The following is a 20,071-nucleotide window of genomic DNA, read 5'->3' on the forward strand; positions in this document are numbered from 1 at the left end:
TTTTGTATTTTTATAAATCTCTTTAAAAGTCTGTTAGTGTGTATGTGTTATTTTGTCTCCTTTATTTTGCACTTTACTAGCTTAATGAAATATCATAATTTTTGCATTCATATTTATGTCTGACCTTAACTCTATATTGTATATTTGCAACTGTATTTTTACACGGGAGAACACCATACCCTACTGTTGCTGAATATAAAAGATTAAGTGCGTAGTGTGTAGTGTACATCGCGTGGTTTAGTATGTACCCATTGTCTGAAAATGACGACATTGTCGCAAAAAGAAGGCTGTTACTGCAGACAGATGCCGGTTTCTTCTGAAAGGAGCACGTGAGAAACATCAGAAACATTAAATATGATGTTAAAGCAGTTCTAGAGAGCCTCTCTCTCTCTCGCTGTTTTATAGGATTTTGAACGTCCGACTTTGTCTGATAACAAGTAGAGCGCTCTCCTGTACAATACATATACTTTGAGAGCCTGAGTATTAGCATTAGAGCTCAAACACAGCTGCTCTAATTTAATATTTAGTCTGTTATAAAGAATTTTTAAAATTATGTTGTATTTTATCGGTCTTGGTCTCGGGGATGCGAAAGATATCACAGTGAGAGGATTAGAGATCATAAAAGGCTGTAGTCGAGTTTATCTAGAAGCCTACACCTCTATCCTGACTGTGGGGAAAGAAGCTCTGGTGGGTAAACATATCTTCCTTTAGAGAAGAGAGTCATATCTCTTTTTTCATTATTTTCTATATGGTTTTAGTAGCATCTGACTGAACCAAGTCATACTAGGAACTTTAGTAGCTCCACTTGCTCTGCAATCTTTGGTAACCACTTCAGTACTGGGTGACCACCCTCAGGTGGTGGCGACTGCATGATAGTTATGTTGCCCTGATAATTGTGGATCAGACAGAGCATTGATGCTGGAGCTTTAAACACTGCAACCACTGTGTCATCTTCTAGTCCTTCATCAGTGATCTCAGTATGCTGCCTACAGCTTTTGGCTGAATATATTTGCAGTAATGTTACTTTGTGACGAATTATAAATACATTTTATTTGATTTTATTATTTTTAGTCAAGTATTGAAAGAGGTGCTTAAAAAGTCAATAACACTGCTGTGTATGATCCACTCATATCAGCGCAATACACATTAACATATCACCACCACATTACTACGTTGTAGTCCTGTGGGGGGTCCTGACCTTTGAAAAACATTATGAAAGTGGGCTAACAAAGTAATCACTGCATCAGGTGGAATACATTCTGTAATTATAGAACTGACACAAATGGACAGTGAGTGTAGAAACAAGAAGGATATTTGGCTGATCTGTGTATTTTTCCTTTAAATGAGCAATAGGTAATTTCTACCACAAGCATTTTCAAACAATATTTATAATTAAGTGTTTGTTTTAATTATTTATTACTTTGCATTGCTCTATAAAGTGCAACCCACATGAGCTGAAGAATTAAATGAAAACATTTTTTGCTTTAACATAACATGTTTTGTAACATGAATGACTGATAGTTCCTTTAATTCCAAACTGACCAATATGAGCTCATATTGGGCTCATATCTTACATTTTATACTTTATTTTCACTCCTGATATTTGGTTTATGTAAAAATTATTTTAAAAAATTTATTAAAATTCAATAATTAAGTAAATAATATTTTACTATTCGTCACAGCCTCTCTCTGTCCTTTAGAATGAACCAGGCTGAACATTACTTCAAGTCTGATATATATGCTAATGCACTTTGTTCTGACTAGGTACCCAGTGTGGAACCTTGTTCAAAAAAAAAAAAACAGTCCAGACTGTCACACTTTTTTAATGACATTTAATAGTCAAGACATGTCTTTCAGCTTAGATTCATCTCTGAAATTTTGTTAAATTTCTGGCAGTAAGCATTTTTTGTTTATGAGAGTCAAAATACAAATAATACTAAAAGCAGACAAACACTTCTGCTCAAAAGTAATATGTAAAAATTTGAAAAGTTTTTATAAAGAACTAGCTACTGAAAATGTAAGCTGTTACTAACAGAGCAACTTGCCATTTTGAAAACACTTGCTGCTTTGTGTGGGTTGTTTTGGCAAGATTTTGCTCTAATTTACAGTCAGTGCGATGTGCCACAGTATTAGTCATTAGCTATAGTCACACTTTAATTCTTAAAAACTACATAATTAATAGGATCTAATGACACTCAGGAGAAGAATTCTTTATGGAAAAAGATATTACTAAAGCAAATGACAAGGGCAAAAGTTTTCAGAAACACCTTTATTTGATTGATTAGTCTGATTAGATACAGAGCTCCTTATATGATCATGACATTGACTACTGATGCTTAAAGACCTCTCATCATAAAATATTATTCTGTGTTCTAATCTTCTAGCATATGCTTGACATTGAGCATACTGTGTTTAGGCTCATGTGCAGTTGCTCCAGATTATCCCATTCTGTTGTATATAAGCTGAAATCAGTAACGTGCAGCTTAAAATAGCTCAGTTCACTTGTTCAAAGAGCTGTCAGCAAACTTTTGGATTTAAAGAATAAATGCAGATTTTATATTCATTTAAACAGTTCAAGACTGGATTGAAATCATGAATTATGCTGAAGATGATGTAATTTCTGACTGTTGTGTGTATATTTATTCTGGCAGGAGGAGTATTATGGACGTGAACTACTGCTGGCAGACAGAGACATGGTAGAACAGGAGGCAGATGATATTTTGAAGGGGGCTGATGTCAGTGATGTTGCTTTTCTTGTAGTGGGGGATCCTTTTGGGTAAGATTGGTACAACCACAAAAAGCTGCTTTGGTCATTGCAATTATCTTTCTGCTGCCTAGTCATTTCCTTTATTATCTGCTTTTGTCTTGTGGCTTGTTATGTAGCTCTAATAGGCACCAGCCATAAAGCAATCTGCACTCTACAGAGAAACTTTAATGATTTCTGGCAAGTGAAGATATACATTTCTGTGGTTTTTAGTTGATTGTTTTTTAAAGCCATATATAGCTTGTTTTTCAATCTCTAAGTATTTCTGTACTACTTACTTTGATTTGTTTCTGAATGTTTAATTGAAGCAAAACAAAATTTTTCTCCATGGTACCTTGGGAAACACAACAAAGCTAACTCTGCCTTTGTTCAAGATATTAGGAGCTGAGTACATGGCCTTAGATTTTAGATTAAATACCAGCTATTCAAAATTGGCAGTGGAATCCACCAATCATGTTTTGATGTATAATAGGACCAGATTTTTCAGTGGGTTAATTGAAATGGGGGTGGCACGGTGGCGCAGCAGGTAGTGTCGCAGTCACACAGCTCCAGGGAGGTTGTGGGTTCGATTCCCGCTCCGGGTGACTGTCTGTGAGGAGTTGGTGTGTTCTCCCTGTGTCCGCGTGGGTGTGCTCCGGTTTCCTCCCACGGTCCAAAAACACACGTTGGTAGGTGGATTGGTGACTCCAAAGTGTCCGTAGGTGTGAGGGAATGTGTGTGTGTCTGTGTTGCCCTGTGAAGGACTGGCTCCCCCTCCAGGGTGTATTCCCTGCCTTGCGCCCAATGAGTCCAGGTAGGCTCTGGAGCCACCGCGACCCTGAATTGGATAAGCGGTTACAGATAATGAATGAATGAATGAATGATTGAAATGGAAAACAATAGTAGCAGCTCTCTGGAAAGTAGCCAGGAATTGGAAAGCTGTAAAGTCAGAGACAGTAGCTCATCTCTTGAGATATAGTTTGTGTTGGTTGTGTTGTACATCATCAGTGGACACAGGATGCTTTTCGCTGGACATTTTTGGTTGGTGGACTTTACTCATAACAGCAGTGACTCTGAGGGCTTTAAAACTCTAGCAGCACTGCTGTGTCTGATCCAATAGTATCAGCACGAGTGTTTTAATTAATAAATGAGTCAGGTAAATGCTTTTTCATCTTAACAGAATACTAAAATTACCTTAAAAATACAGCTTCATAAACATTGTGATGATTCACTGATCTGTAATAGGGAGTATGGAGCCTTTGTCATGCCGACCCAAGGAGCATGTAAACCTCTTCAAAACACCTCAAGGTAAAGTTACGAGATGCCATTGTGAGTCCGATAAAGAATAAGTGGCAAAGCTGCTGTAATTTAAGAGATTTTAAAGAATTCTGCATTTTGTGGTGATTGACATAGCTTTGGCAAATCAGCGCTCTACAGGGTTTACACGTCACCATTTAGTACCTACTCGGTACGGTTGGAACCCCAAGGCTGCTGGGACTGAAAACCTACCCGGATCCAGGGACAAGGTACCAGATTTGGCCAGTGGAAAACAAAAAAGTTGTGCTGAGTCGAGTAGAGTTGTGCAGGTTGTATGCAGTGGAAAAGCGCCAAAAGAAGTGTACTCTAAGAAACGTTTAGAAGAGGGTAGGAAAGAGCCTCTGCCTCTTGCCTGCAGCTTGATAGCCCCATCCCACAAACTGACAAGATTACTTTCTTAGATATATGACATAAGAAACCCCAGCTGTCTGACTTTACCTGTTTGAGAGTGCCTTTGGCATTTTCTAGCTCATTACATTATGTAAACAAGGTAAAAAAAATTGATCTTCCTTTTTACTAAATAGATTTTACTAAACTCTTTCAAGACATGCACTATATGACCATGTGTGGATGACACCTCATCCATTATTTCTTCTGAAGTTAGGTGTATAAATAAGTAGTTGGATCCCTGCCCCTTTGCTGTAGTAACAGTCTCCACTCTTTTAATGCCTCTTTCACACATAATTTTGAGATGTCATGGGCTCTACCCTTTTTTTTTTTTTTACTAGGGTGCCAGGAGGATAAAGGAACATAATTGTTCCACAGAATGCAGCTGCTCCACTGTCCAGTGATAAACTGGTTTTATACCCCTCAAGCTAAAGCTTGGCATTGGGTACAGTTACCTTGTGCAGCTGCTCCAGACAGTCCTGTTTCCTTTTATTCTTAATTCTGGCCTGAGCTGGGGTGCTCACTGCTCACTGATTGAGAGAGGGACATTTATATAAATTAAAGTTTTGGATTTGGTTTTGTTTTTGTTATTATTATTAGACTGAAGATTAATAAGCTGGGTTTATTCTAAATTTCACTTTAAGTTTTAAGCCCCATCAGTTCTCATTTGGGTGCATGCTTTCAATGAATAGCTGTCGTGCCTGTCCACCACAGCCCACCAAACATTCTCCAAAGACCTTCTATCAGAGGGAATACAAATAATGGAAATGGTTTCGATTCTCTGAATTTATGTGGTACGGCATAAACCCTGGTTTGAGGACAGGATTATAGCCATCTTTGACCTGACTGCTACGTAAACACAGAATGTTCTGGCAGGACAAGCTTGTGGAAGGTCTTGATCTTCTCGTGCTACTGAAGTTGAAGTGGAGGTCTGCTAAAAGTTTGGCTCAGCATTTTTCCTGCCCCAAAACCACACAAAACTTGATGGGGAGCTTTGCTCCTTATTTTCCATCTCCTGAAGAATGTTTGGGTTTAATAAAGCTTAATAATATATTTCGATAACTAAGACTAAACATTTGGGCTCTTTTCTGTAAATGAAGTAAAATTAAGTTTTCTGTCACTGCTGGCAGCAGAAAAGCTTGAAGATCTCTTGAAACGCTAAACGCATACATTCATAATCTGTAACCACTTATCCAGTTCAGGGTTGCGGCGGGTCCAGAGCCTACCTGGAGTCATTGGGCGGGAATACACCCTGGGGGAGGCGGCAGTCCTTTACAGGGCAATACAGACACACACACATTCACTCACACCAACCTACCTACCGACATTTTGAGTCGCCAATCCAGTGACTGTGGGAGGAAACCGGAGCACCCGGAGGGGACCTACGCAGACACGGGGAGAACACACCAACTCTTCACAGACAGTCACCCGGAGCAGGAATCGAACCCACAACCTCCTGGAGCTGTGTGACTGCGACACTACCTGCTGCACCACTGTGCCGCCCACGCTAAACATTATGAAAAGAAATTAGATTATTACTTTATTTCTGCTTCATACTTATTTTTGCTCTTTCAGATTATTTATGTAGGGACCTATTTCACCGCAATGTTTACCTCACACTTAAAGGGGATATATTATGCAAAACTCACTTTTGAGTGCTTGTGTATTTCCATTTGGGTCTCTACTGCTCCTATAAACACTCCATGCATGAGAAAAAAGGTGTTTGTGCAGGCATAGCCAGACCTCCCTATACACTCACTACGCATGTTGCATATGGCCACACAAGTTAACAAAGGCCCCTCTCGTCTCAAGTTAAGAAGAGTTTGTGTATAATCAGAAGATGAAGAGAAAGTATCCTTCAGGAAATGAAAATAGAAAAAAAAACACACTCCATGGGACTGAGCTGAAGGAACAGCAGTAAGGTAAACGTGTCGAAGTTGGATTGTTAATAAATAATAGCCATGGGAATATAATTATAGATGGGGCATGCACTTCGCAGCTGCTATCCACAACTTTAAAACCTTGCAGTGCCACAGTGTCATGAACCAAACTTTGAAGCTGAACATACACTGAATTTTTATAAAAATGTTTATACTATCTAGTACTCATTTAAAATTCCCCAAAGACACCAGTACAGTCTAAAAGTTGCTTACTGTTTCAAACCACCTAAAATATAAATGAAATGGTTATTTCCATGTGCTAAATTGAGTTCTTCAAAATTTCATTTCCACTTGAAATGCTGCTGCTATATTCACACAATCACACTAACACCGGCATATTTAAAGTTTTCATTAAACACCTTAAACAGTGAAGCAGTTACAGGTGCCTGGACAAAACTACTGAATCATTTAAGGTGACAAAACCTGCACACTACAGTTACATTTTCTTTTGTTTCTGCTGTTATACCTTAAGGACTGCAGCTGTTATAGAATCAGACAAATGCAGGGACTGGGTGGGGCGTGGCTAGCAATGGCTTATTTGCATAAAATTGACAGAGCCCTTAAACTGCTCATTCTGAAAGGGACAGAAAATGGCAAGATTAGAGCTGGTGATATCTCTTTATGTGAGAGTGATTTTCTGCGAAGAACTTCAAAAGTAACTTAAAAAGAGGCATATGTTCCCTTTAAAATGTGTTTCTAATATCCTATGAATTATATTTGCGTTGTACATATTGGAGAATACCCATCTAATTATACAGCTATGTGATGCACATAAAATAATTTGGCAATTTATTATTTTTATTTCTCACTTGTAGAGCAACAACACACAGTGACCTTGTCCTGAGAGCAGTGAATGCTGGAATAAAGTACAGGGTCATTCATAATGCATCCATTATGAGTGCAGTGGGTTGCTGTGGACTTCAGGTAAGCCCCTCACTAACACACACACACACACCCAGCCCGCACCAGTTCCAGTACTCAATACTAAATATAAGCTATTCCTTAATACAGACACCAAATATCCATATCAAATACCAATCAGTGGTGAATACTTATACCATACCACAGGTGATAGATTTTTTCATTGCAACTAATTTCAAGTGTTATTTTCTCACTTTCAACCCAGTACACTTGGCTAAGATTCAAGATTTGCATCATTCAATCTTGTTCTTGTTGAATTGTTCACACTATTCAAAATGTTATATATATATATAATTTAAAGTTGTGAAGAAATATGTGCTATTAATTTTACCCTAACATATTTTTTTTCTGGATGTTCAACCAATCAAACACACATGCTCAAGGGGCATTTTTACTGCTTATCATGAGCAGTACATTGCTTAGATTAGGTGAGATATATTCTGTTTTGCCATGCATAATGAAGACCTCATCATTTTTCCTGGCAGTGTCTGGGCTTCCTTAAAGTTGAGGTTGCATCTCCTCAACTTTAATGAAGCCCAGACACTGCCAGGAAAAACGATGAGGTCTTCATTATGCATACCCAAATAAATCTTGTTTGGGTAAAATGTGAGGGGATGTTTGTTACAATCCAAGGAAGATTAATTAGACAATCTCCTGGCAGAGAATCTATCGTGGTACTGTATCAGGAGGGCAGAGTTTGGAAGAAAACAGAAGCTTGTCTCTTTTGATTACATTCTGGGTGTTGCTGTGCTACTCTGTGATTGCTCACACCATTAATTTTGGAGTTTTTGATTTTTGTTTTGGAACAAAATTAAGAGAATAGATCTCTACAAATTTCCTTTCTAATTCTGATATGCTGGATGAAGTTCCTCTAATATTTTAGAAAAGGAGATTTTGTTGAGATGCTGCTTTTCTGCTTCTTTTCTCTTCAGATGGTTTTTGGGAGGACATTTTACTGCAGTCATTATTTTATCTATATTACAATACTTTACAATACAATACTTGAGTGAAAATTCAGGCTTCACTAGTCAACTCTAAGCAAAACCCGATGACAGTGTTCCAGTTTTTTGAGTATGAAAGTACTATTAAAAAAAAAAGCCATGATTTGGTGTGTTTCTTTAATAGGGATCAAACAGCAGCCTCACCTTTGTAAGAATGACATGTGGGCAGAGTGTTTGAGAGTGTATGAATAAAAGAAGAAGCGTAGCTGCATGCAGACCCAGTGCTAAGGGTGAGTTCATCAATAAAAGCCCTGGCGTATTGAGCTGTCACAGCAGTATTGTGCAACACTGAGGACCAGCTGCTCCCAAATGCAACTCTGCCCCAGGCCAGTGGCATTGGGCTTTTTTCACAGTGCCACTAACTGCTGACATGAGAACTGCTTTTTAAATAGGCTTTGCAGAAATTTGCAACAAGAACTGATCCCAGATCAACACAATAGGCCTTCCTCTTCCTCAAAGTGCCACCAGCTCCCTGGGCTACTTTGGGATTAGCCGAGTTAGGGCCGTCATTACCAACCAAATCAGACACTAATTGGAGTCAATCCTCCTACATCTCAGAGACAAAGCAATAATAGAACAGAATGGCAGGTTTTGATTTCCTAATTAAGAACGGCTATACCCACCGGCAACATTCTTCTTCTATTGTTGTTACAAGTGTGTTGTGCTTGTCTGACTAACCTTCTGTTATTGGTTAGAAGTGTTTTGTCATACTTTAATTTTATATAATAATTTTTAGATTTATTTTTATATGAAGTTAACGTGGTGTGCTAAGAAACAAATTCCAATGTTTCACATTGGATAGGACAAGATCCATGCATCCCAAATACCCTATATGCTTAGAATTTTGTAGACACCTCTAATAATAGTGAATTCACTATAATGTCCCTAATAAATCATGGAATATATTGGGATGTTCTAGAGCAGCTACACATTAAAAGGAATACTAGGTAAGATTTGGCATTTGTGCTCCTGGACTCCCCTAGATTTGTGGAGTGTAATTAACTTATAAAGCATTGTCTTGAAATCAAGGGGTGGTGGGTTCCTACGTTCCTCCAAAAGTTACATTGTGTACTTTCTGCAGTGCTGAATCCAGAGTAGCAATGTTGTCCTTATTACATTTCAGTGGAGCATCACAGTGATTCTGCAACTGAAATTTTAATGGAAAAATACTACCTAGTGTTCCTTTGAACCTAGTGTTCCACCTGTGGTCCTCAGTCTTTTTATTTAGTTCCCCCCTTGTGTGGATAAGAATTCTCAGTTTCCAGCTAGGCTTAAGGGGACAAAACACCCCTTCATTGGAAGTGATGACCCCTTCATCACTGTTTATGATAGATTTGAAGAGTAGTTTTGGTTCATGGCGATATAGTGCATAAAGAGTGATTTCCCAGACAAGGATTAAGCTTACTTTGGACAATATTCTCATTACAATGAAGTATCACAATCCAAAATTCTGTGTAGTCCAGGACTTATCTGGGAAACCACCAAATAATTTGTTAACAATTATTATCATTGTGAAAAAAGGGGCAGATATGTGGATTGTTTTAAGATGGTATAAAATAACTAGCGTGTGTTACCACCAGGGTAAACAAAAATCAATATTTCTCTCAGACTAATCATTTAATATCAGACAAATCTGACAGACTTTTTTCTTATAGCTTTTTAAGGCCCTGTGTATGCCTCTTTTGCACAGGACCAGTAAGATAAACAGTATGTTGTTGTTGTCTCAGCTGTATAGAAGTAGTCTCAGCTCTAGAGCTGGGAGTGATGTCATACTCTGAATAACAGGAAGCACCTTGTGTGATCTGCTGCAGCAATCAAATTCACTAAACACACCTGAATGGCAAGGCCTTAGAAATAATGAACAATAACCGTAATACAACTCAGGGACTGTTAGGGATGAGTCTATTTCACTTTTTATTCCAGTCCATAGTAACACAAATTATCAGTGTCAAATATAAGCCAATAGTCAATTCTGATATTTAATACAAGCCTTTGCAATTGCAGAGAATTTAGGGATTTCATTATCTACAGTCCATAATATCATCAAAAGTTTCAGAAACTCTCTGCAAGTAAGTGGTAAGGCTGAAAACCAACATTGAATGCCCGTGACCTTCGATCCTGGCACCGCATTAAAAACCAACATCATTCTTTAATGGATATTACCACATGAGCTCAGGAACACTTCAGAAAACCATTGTCAGTGAACACAGTTCATCTCTCCATCTACAAGTGCAAGTTAAAATTTTACCATGCAAAGTGAAAAAGTGTTCTGTGGTCAAATTCAAAATGAGGCAATATATGCAAAAAAAAAAAACAAAGTTTATCCATTTGTACATTAAATATCTTGTCTTTGTAGTGTATTCAATATAGGTCGAAAAGGATTTGCAAATCATCATATTCTGTATTTATTTACATTTTACACAATGTCCCAACTTCATTGGAATTGGGGTGGTAAACCTTTTAATAATTATATTAATAAAAAAAAAAAATATATATATATATATATACTGAAGACTAAAAAGGAAGTAGTAGTTGTCTGATCATGTTTATTAGAAAGCATGGAACATAATTAATAATAAATTAAATAATCACTGTTTGTAATGTGTCTACAAGTATGTAACTGCAGAGGCCAAGGCAAAAAATTATTATTATTATTATTCTTTTTTTCTTTCTAAATTTTGACTAAGGTAACAAGGTTTTATTCCATGTATTTATGTTGGTCCATTTCCTAAGGAAATGTCAACATGATCTTAAAGCACTGCCATGCTTCAAATTATAAGGAAAAGTGAAGGAAAAAAAATTCTGAAGCTGTTTAAAAATTCTGAAATAGTTTACATAAAACAATATGATATTTTATTTCATGTGCTACTAACATGTCTACAAAAATCTCTTATAATTCTTATATTACATGACTATAAGGATAAATGTGAATAAGTAGGATTTACCTTCTTACTCCTTACCTATCTTTAAATTTATGGCATCTTGCAGATGCTCTTATCCAAAGTGACTTACAGTTCTTGATAATGTTATAGACTCTGTAGCATTAGAAGTCATGCCCTAGGACTTTTATTGATAAATAGTTGTGTTGCTGCCCAGACATGGCTTTGAATCACAGTACAATGTCAAGAGGGCAGTGGTGTTACCCACTATGCTGCACCAATTGCTGACTTGATTATTTTAACTGATGCTTTTCTAGCTGTACAATTTTGGTGAGACTGTATCCATTGTGTTCTGGACGGACAACTGGAGACCAGAAAGCTTCTACAGTAAGATCAAGAAGAACAGGGATATGGGCTTGCATACACTTTGTCTCCTTGGTAAGTATGTGTTTTCTGTAAAAGTAAAGCCACAACAAATTTCACAGGAGCATGAGGTGTTCTTTATAGAAATGAATAACAGTATAACCATATTTTTATTCCACATCTATTATCTATAAACCAAATATTGCCAAGGGATGTACTTGGTCTTAGAAGTATAAATTAGCTCAGTTATTGAGTAAAAAGCAATTTGTAAACATGTAAAAATAATAAGTAATCACTTTTATTAATTTTGTTTGTTAAATATGACTTATTTCTCCTTAAAGGTGAAGTCATAAACATTCACAATCAGCCTGGTTCTTTGGTGCTCATTTCCCCAATGAACACGTCAAAACCTAATGCATCTTTGGGGACTTGGAAGCCCCCTGTGCTCTGTTGGTTCCCTACAGATCAGTGAAAAGACCTTTCCCTCCATATGTTCCCTGTGGTGCACATTAAAGGGTCTAATTCAGAAACACAAAGGGCCCAAAGAGCAAGTGTGTCTCTCTGGTAGACTGCAGTACCTGAGGGAGGCAGATGGTCTGCACGGGGCAAGGATAATTTAGGTTTATTGGGTTTTGTGGTGGAGATTTAGCTTCCTGAACACGTAGCCCCATTCTCCAATGTCCAGAATGGAAGCAGACACTGTTTGAGGGTTCACAGTGTATATGGTGGGGACTATGATTTTGTTTGTTGTTGGTGGATATAGTAACTGTTATTATTACTGAGGTAACCTGCTGATGTAGGATGATTAGTTCTGGATCACAAAAACTTCCAAATCAGCCCAAGGGTATAAGGTCCATTGCTCTAAAATACACATTGCCACTGCTCAACAGACCAATGCTGGCAGTTTCTACCCCTCTATCCATTGTTTGCCATTAGCCATGGTAATCGTCCGATTTCATGATATTCTTTTCTGCAGAGAATATACAGGCCATGTTTACAATGTGTGCACCTTTATAAAAGTAGCCAAATATGAGAGGTTTCTACAAACATTTGGACACAGTACAATTTCAAAACTGGAACTGACTCTTATTTACATTGCCAGTAAACTACGAGCTGAGTCAGAAGAATTGAGAATCCTGGTTTAGAAATTCTTACAAAAATCATATTTTAGCAAGTGAAACCATTTTAAACCTTGTCAGTACTAGATAGTTTAAATTATTTCTATATTTTTTGTCTTGTTTTAAGATGAGCTAGTGACAGTTTAGATCATTTTAACTTGTTTTAAGACAGATCATTTAGATTCAAGCTAAGAATCTGTCAGTAGACACTGTCTCTAGACACGATTAACTGGGGGGAAAAAATGACAATCTGTCTAGAAATACAAACCCCATTTCTGAAAGAGTAGGGATTTATATGTAAATTGCAATAAAAAAAAATATCTGTGACTTGATAATCCTCTTTGTTTTAAAACTTTGTTTTAACAAACAAAACTACAAAGAATAGATTTTTATAGTTTTTACTGGCCAACCTGGTTTTGTATTTTTAAATATAATTAAATGTAGTATTTGATGACTGCAACACACTCTAAAACATAGGACAGAGCCATGTTTACCTGAGTGTTACATCCACTTTCGTTGTAATTACATCTAAAATTGTTTGGGAACTGAGGATACTTTTGCATATTCCCTTCATCTTTGGCACAAAGAACTCAACATCCATTTTTCCAGAAAACTGAAATGTGGACTTCTCTAAACACAACACACATGTCTTCTGTCCTCAGTAAAAAATAGGCTCAATAGAGTGAACAAATCTCAGATTCTGGTTTTTATTGCTTTTTACCAAAAATTCCAACTTTTAGGTTATACAACCTTAATATATATTTATAGTTTATACTTTGTTTAGATTATTGCATCAGTGTGTTTCTAAGCGGGGTAATGAATACACTAGTGCTTTCCTAGAGGGTGCAGAGTTATACCTCTGCCCTCAATGGCTGGTGGTACATGGGTGGTGTGCTGGGGGTCCCAGGTGCAGCCAAGCTGAGAAGGGTTAGGGGGTTTAAAAGAGAAAGAAAAGGGGGCTCAGAAAGAACATGATCAGTGTTATGAAGCTCATTATTCAACAGCAAGCAGAGAGGCGGGGATTAAATGCTTCACCTCCCACCTCGGACTGCAATCGCATTCATCAAACACAATAAGCCTGCGCGCGCACACACACACACACACACACACACACACATACACACACTGATTGGTCCATTCGCCATTACCTTTACTAACTAGAAGAGAGACTGTTCATCAAACTGACACTGATTACCATATGCAATCACAGAAGGCTGTTAGCGTAACTACTGAGATTAGTAAATGAAGTGTCTTTGTTGGTATTCTCCTCACAGGCCAAATAAAATGAATGTATTTACCTTTTTTAAGATCATTTCTGTTTATAGAGCTTTGTAGGGCACTGTTGTGTAAGTGGTCACTATAGTCAACCCAGCACAGAAGAACAGAGCAAAGGAGGTTACATTTTAGGGTGTGATTGGCTGAGACATAACTAAACCCATGGCAAAATAATTGACTAAAACATCTGATTTGACATGAATTCAGATAATGCTCCAGCTAATAATTTTTTTTTTAACACGCATAGAAAAATTGTCACTGTGGTGGTATCCTTAAGGGTACATATACAATACATTTAGTTACTTCGCATTACTGTACCATATCGTAAGTTAATTGTAGATTTCAATCTATGTGATTAAATTGCCATTTCATCTCCAGGACTTGTACTTTTTTATTTTAGTTTAAACAGTTCTATAACGAACGTTTACAAATATTTACATTATTCGTACCATTAGTGACAATAATGTACCTGTATAGTACCTTTTATCTGAGCATTTGGGAGTGGGCAGTATGCAAATCATACGGAATACCTGTTTTAATTCTTACATGGATATAAGTTTTTCATAACATGGAAGGAGTTAACTGGACGTCACAAACAGGAAAAATTCTTTCTCTGAATATATATATATATATTTGAGGTGACGTTTCCTCACTATTTGCTAGATCTCCGGTCTGTTCAAAACCTGTTCATGAAACTACAGCATCTGTAAACAAATAAAAGAAAATTCGTCTCATTCCGGTATGCTATTATTTATCTCTCTTTTTCTCTCTGCTCATGGCAGAGGGATCTGGAGATTTTTAAACAAGGGAGAGAACCCAATATGTTGAAGAGCACAAATCGAATTGAGAAATGCTCTATTCCTGCTCCATAGGTGGGCAATATTGACTTATTTTTGAGTTTCGGATTACTTAAGGTGGAAATGTCTCAAAACTCAGGAGACTCTGTGGTAATTCAAAGAGTGAATAAAACTTACAGACAAGTTCAACCATGTACAAACAGTCTTTATTTCCCTCGTTCCACATTAAAAGGAGCATAGAACTGCATTTCCACACAGTCGTAACCATTCCTTTTAATAGTAATTTATGGATTAATTATTAACTTACTTCAGCAGGGGGAGTAATAATATATTCAGCACTCACTTCACTATTCTGCTATTCTCTGAATAAGGAAAAGTGAATAATTCATCTCCTGTAACCTCTTCATCCGGTCGCAGTAGGTCCTGAGCCTACCCAGAATCATTGGCCACAAGGCAGTGACACAACATGAAGAGGGCTGCAGGCCATCACATTTCCATGTAATTTGAATAAGCAAAAAAGATGACTTTAAATCACTGCACGATTTAAGACAATTGAAAGCTAGTGATAGGTGATGGCTGTTAGTGAACTTTTTTAATCCCCACACTGCACATCACTTTTTTACCATGCATAATTTTACCACATAATATATAGTCACTGAGTTACTAAAGCAGGTTCTAAAAGCTGTTGGGCCAAACAAGAATCTTTAACCACTGGTAAATCACTGCAACGCACTGCATTTTGTGGCCCATTGCTTTAATCCTGGATCTCAATATCATATATTTCCTGTTTTACAGATATCAAAGTGAAAGAGCAGTCCATGGAGAATCTAATGAGGTAAGAGGTTCTTTATTTCTCATTTCAGCTTGGAGGGAATGGGGCAGTTGTGATTTATATCTTGTCTGTGGGAGTTGTCAGAGAAGGGCCTCTGAGTTTGAGGTTTATTGCAAACATCCACTTAACATACATTTATACATACAGCTGGCTTAAGCCATGAAGGGTTGAAAAGAAAAAAAAGACACAAGAAATAAGAGAAATGTAGCATTTTGTTTAACTTGGATTCATAAAATACTATCCCTGGGACCTGGGTCACATCCAGAAACACCATGTTATATTTTTCCATAATCTTAATTTATAGGGAATGGTAAACACATACATGCTCTGTCTCTAGATTTCCAAGCTTATTGAATTCTCCAATGCTCAGTGCCATATTTTACACATTTCTCATACCTCAGCACACGTGAACTATGTCCCAGCTTTCTGGAAGCTTGTTAACTCCTTGCTCACTTTATAGTGTCCTATAATTATTTCTTCAATGGGCACATGCACTGTAATTTTCGATCCCATTTTGTCTGAACCAGAGTGGGGTTTTCATGTTCCACTCCGTATGGTGGAAGGAGCAGAGCTTAAGTCCAAGACCACGTTCCTCGGGCAGAGTGGAAAGTGCCCTAATTTCTCCCAGATTTACTGGCGCAGTTGCACCATTATTTGGAAATGGAATAAACACGTGCATTTGGGGTCGTTGGTTGGGGTGAGATGCTTGTCGAGTGAGGTTGCTAACCTTTACTCTTCAGAAAAAATAATGCATATTGTGGCCCTTTTTCCTTTACAAATTAAGTAAAGACAGACATTCAGTTTATATAGCTGAATACAGAGATGTACTCGTTGACAGTCACATTAAATTTTTGTACATTTCTAGAATGTTTTCAGTGAAAATAATCACATCATCACATCCTCTACATTAGTAGTAGGGTATTTATTAAGGTCCAGTTAAATTTCCTCAAGCCAAGCACTGGAACATCATAATGTCTAACTTGCAGTATCATCAGCCTAGAAGTTATTTTAACATTCTGTGAAGTTAACAACTGAATTTCAAATCAAATTACAATTCAATATATTTCAAATACATTTGGAACTGGACAAATTATTAATATATACTCTAAATAAAATCTTATATAAGTCAAAAAATAAAACAATGTGCATATGTGTACAGTGTCTTGTCTTGTAGTTGATTTTACTGCCTTTCTCTACTTTAAGTTACAATTCTCGACTCTTTTCCAAGTTGATTGGCTGTTTGTCCAGGAGGGTTGGACTTTATTGATAACCAGCAATCTGACTGGCTCTTTTTGCTGAAAGGTGGGACTTTATTCTACTCCTGTGGGCTATTTTTATTAGCCGCAGAACAACAGTGTCTTAACTCCTGCCCTGTGTTCAATTGAGCCGCAGTGCTCATTATAATTCACAGATCTGATTGGCTCAGTAATGTTACGTGTGATATGCACAATGGTCTGTACGTCTCCTGGCCCACTAGCCCTGCACTATAATGGCTATTCAATTCTATAATTCTGAGTAGTTTCAGTTATAGGTCCAGGTCTGGATAGGACGGTGTCTGGGCTATATTCAGACTGAAGTAAGCCAATTTGTGACACCTGCTCTACAAGAAACACACTTAAATATGGGACGATTTCTGCTGTAATTTAATTTTTTTTTTTGGGACTTTCAAAATTTTACCCAGGGATTCTCCTCAATTTAGTTGTCACCAGTTCCACATATTACTTGACTCTCCCCAGACACACACAATGCTACTAACCTGGGAGGCAAAGAGATGGTGCTGGAGAGTTCAACTTGCTAATGCTTGCAAATGCTGAGTGTCCAAAATTTGGCCTGCACTGGCTACGAGCATTGTGCTTGCGATGAAGGGAGAAGTAGGGCTGACCAGAGAGAAGTATAAGCCCTATTGTTCTTTCACCATGCAACACCAGGGTGAACCAGCTATTTCCTGATGATTGGGCCAAATCGTTTTAAACTAATCGTTTTGTTCATTTTTCTAAAATCTATAAATAAATATATTGCAAGTAATAAAACATACTTATCACTTTTAATTTTTAAATATGTTGATTTTAAAACTGTATTGATTGTCCTTTATTTCCTTGCGCTTTTTTCTTTAATCGTTTTAATATATATAAATATGATATTTTAAAAATTAAAAGTGTAATAACAAAATTTTGGGAGAAATATTTTGCTTTGTAATGTTAATGTGTCTAGTTTACTCCTAAATACTCCTAAATAATCGGTCCAGTCATTATAAAATGCTTATACAATATGAAGAGAAGCTGGCATTATCAACTGAAACACAAGGAACTTGAGGTTTTGACAAATGATCGTCACTGTTATGCTAATGCACATTTAAGACCTTCCCTGTGGCATCTTAACAGCTCAAGAACTATTCCTCCTCATGGGTAAGCACTGCAGCATAATAACCCTTCAAACCCACAAGAACATACCATAAGAACAAGTGCAGAGACAAGGACATGCAGTCCATTAGCAGAATGCCTCGTATCCGTCATCGCTTAAACTCTCTGGGTTTTGTGTGTGTTTCTTTCTCTCTCTCTTTCAAAGGGGCCGCAGGATTTACGAGCCTCCCAGGTTTATGACCGTGGCTCAAGCAGCTGCGCAGCTTCTGGAGATCGTGCAAAACTGCAGAGAACGGGGAGAGGAACTGGGTGAGATATTAAGAACATCTAGATCAGAAAAAAAAAATATTTAAGGATGTATAAGTCATCATTTTACCACCACAAAATGCAAAAGTCCTGAAATTACCCCGTTTATTCTCCATTAAGCTTCATACTATTCTGCAAAGTTTTTGCATTGTGTTTTTTGTGTCTGATTCATAAAATGAGATGACTTAAAATAAGAGTTTTTGAGTGCACAATTTACACAGAGAGCAAATAATATTTTCTAGACATTCCAAGTTGATGCACTTGATTCAGCACCAGCTTCACTCATTACTTCAGAAGTCTTAGAACTGGGAAACAGAAATGCTGCTCTATTTAAACTGCTAGGACAAAAAGGACAACATGGGTGTCCATATGTTTTTGGACAGCTGAAGCAAAATCCAAATACAAATTCCTAATTATTTAATATTTATTCCTGTTTCTGGTCCTGATTTCTCTTTAAGGATTTAAATTGTAATCATTTTATGGTGTGTGTCTAATTTCTATAAGAAATATCCTATTTTAGAAGTGAATTGCCCATCTAATCATTTACATAAAATGGATATAAAATAATTGAATAAACTTCCAGACTAGTTTCCCAGTGACCCCATTTGTATATTGTGAACCCATGTGGGCTCCTGCCCCCTCCTCTGGGACCCCCTAGACAAGTTCAGAAAAAAGAGATTTCTGGCTGGACCATCTGCCCCAGTCAGCACTGAGGTGTGTGGGGGGTGGGGTCTGTCAAGTGGTCCATGAAAATATGATTATGTTTGATTGAAAGAGTTTGATCATTTAATTCTTGGTTAACTGATTAGGTTTGAATGATGCCTGTTGTGTTGCCACAGCAATCACAGAGGAGACAGTGTGTGTGGGTCTTGCACGGGTGGGAGCTGATGACCAGGCTATTCAAGCAGGATCTCTACAAGAGATGGCTTCATGTGACCTGGGAGGACCACTGCACTCAATGATCATCTGTGGACACCTACATCCACTCGAGGTGGACATGCTCAGGCTCTTCAGTGGCCCGGTGGGTCTGAAGAGCCTGAAAATGACAGACAGCTCCACGTATATCTCTTGAGAACCTCAGAAAAACCTGAAAAGTTTCTACAGCGACATTTGGTAAATGGTATACATATTCTGAAATGGGGCCTAACATACAGAAAGCAGTCAGGTCAGGTGATCTACCTGGAACAGCAGCAATACCGTCGTTTAAAAAAACCCCACACAAATCACCTAATTATTGCTTGTCATGCAATTCCCCTCCAGTCCCCCCTCCTTATAGACATGGCCAGGCCAGCATTTCGTTTTATTATGCCATTCAGCAAATAAAAGCCACCTAATTAGACACGCAGCCATGGTGCATGTCGTGTGACAGAAAATGGCAGAAGAGAATTACAGAGGAGGAAATGTGGTGAAAATATGGCTCAGATTAGTGTTTCAGAAAAGTGTTGTCCTGTAATTTGAAGTAGTGCCTTTTTGAACAGCATTGGCTTTCCAAATGCACTCCATATGAATATGTGCCTTTTTTGGTTTTATTTTATCTTTTTCCATGTCCTGACAAATGGTCTCATCAGCCTGAACAAGGTCTTGTCATGTTGCTTAGAACATCAATTGATCCCTCTAATAAAAGTACAGAAACTTTAGCCAACATATAGATTTAGTTTCTGGATGTGATTCACTGGCTCTGTTAAACCTCTGTGTTATTTTCAAGAATTGTTTTTTGCTTTTGGAGCACTTGCCATTTAGGGATAATGCCTAATGCTTTTATATGATTTAGTTTAAAAATAATTTGTATAAATGTAGATTTCTCTCAAACTTCTAAAAATTCCTGCAGTAGG

The 20,071-nt window shown here is 37.5% G+C and overlaps 1 protein-coding gene across 1 annotated transcript; it reads left to right on the top strand.

Moving 5' to 3' along the window:
* The first annotated feature begins 322 nt into the window (after positions 1–322).
* Positions 323–19,983, top strand: dph5 (diphthamide biosynthesis 5). Its single transcript, XM_066647810.1, has 7 exons — positions 323–687; positions 2,652–2,776; positions 7,203–7,311; positions 11,506–11,626; positions 15,537–15,576; positions 18,139–18,242; positions 19,079–19,983. Exons 1-7 carry the CDS (start codon positions 553–555, stop codon positions 19,309–19,311), a joined length of 867 nt encoding a protein of 288 aa, XP_066503907.1. The 5' UTR covers positions 323–552; the 3' UTR covers positions 19,312–19,983.
* The last annotated feature ends 88 nt before the right edge of the window (positions 19,984–20,071 follow it).

The sequence above is a fragment of the Hoplias malabaricus genome, chromosome 16, assembly GCF_029633855.1.
Source record: "Hoplias malabaricus isolate fHopMal1 chromosome 16, fHopMal1.hap1, whole genome shotgun sequence".
In the NCBI taxonomy this organism is placed as follows: Eukaryota; Metazoa; Chordata; class Actinopteri; order Characiformes; family Erythrinidae; genus Hoplias; species Hoplias malabaricus.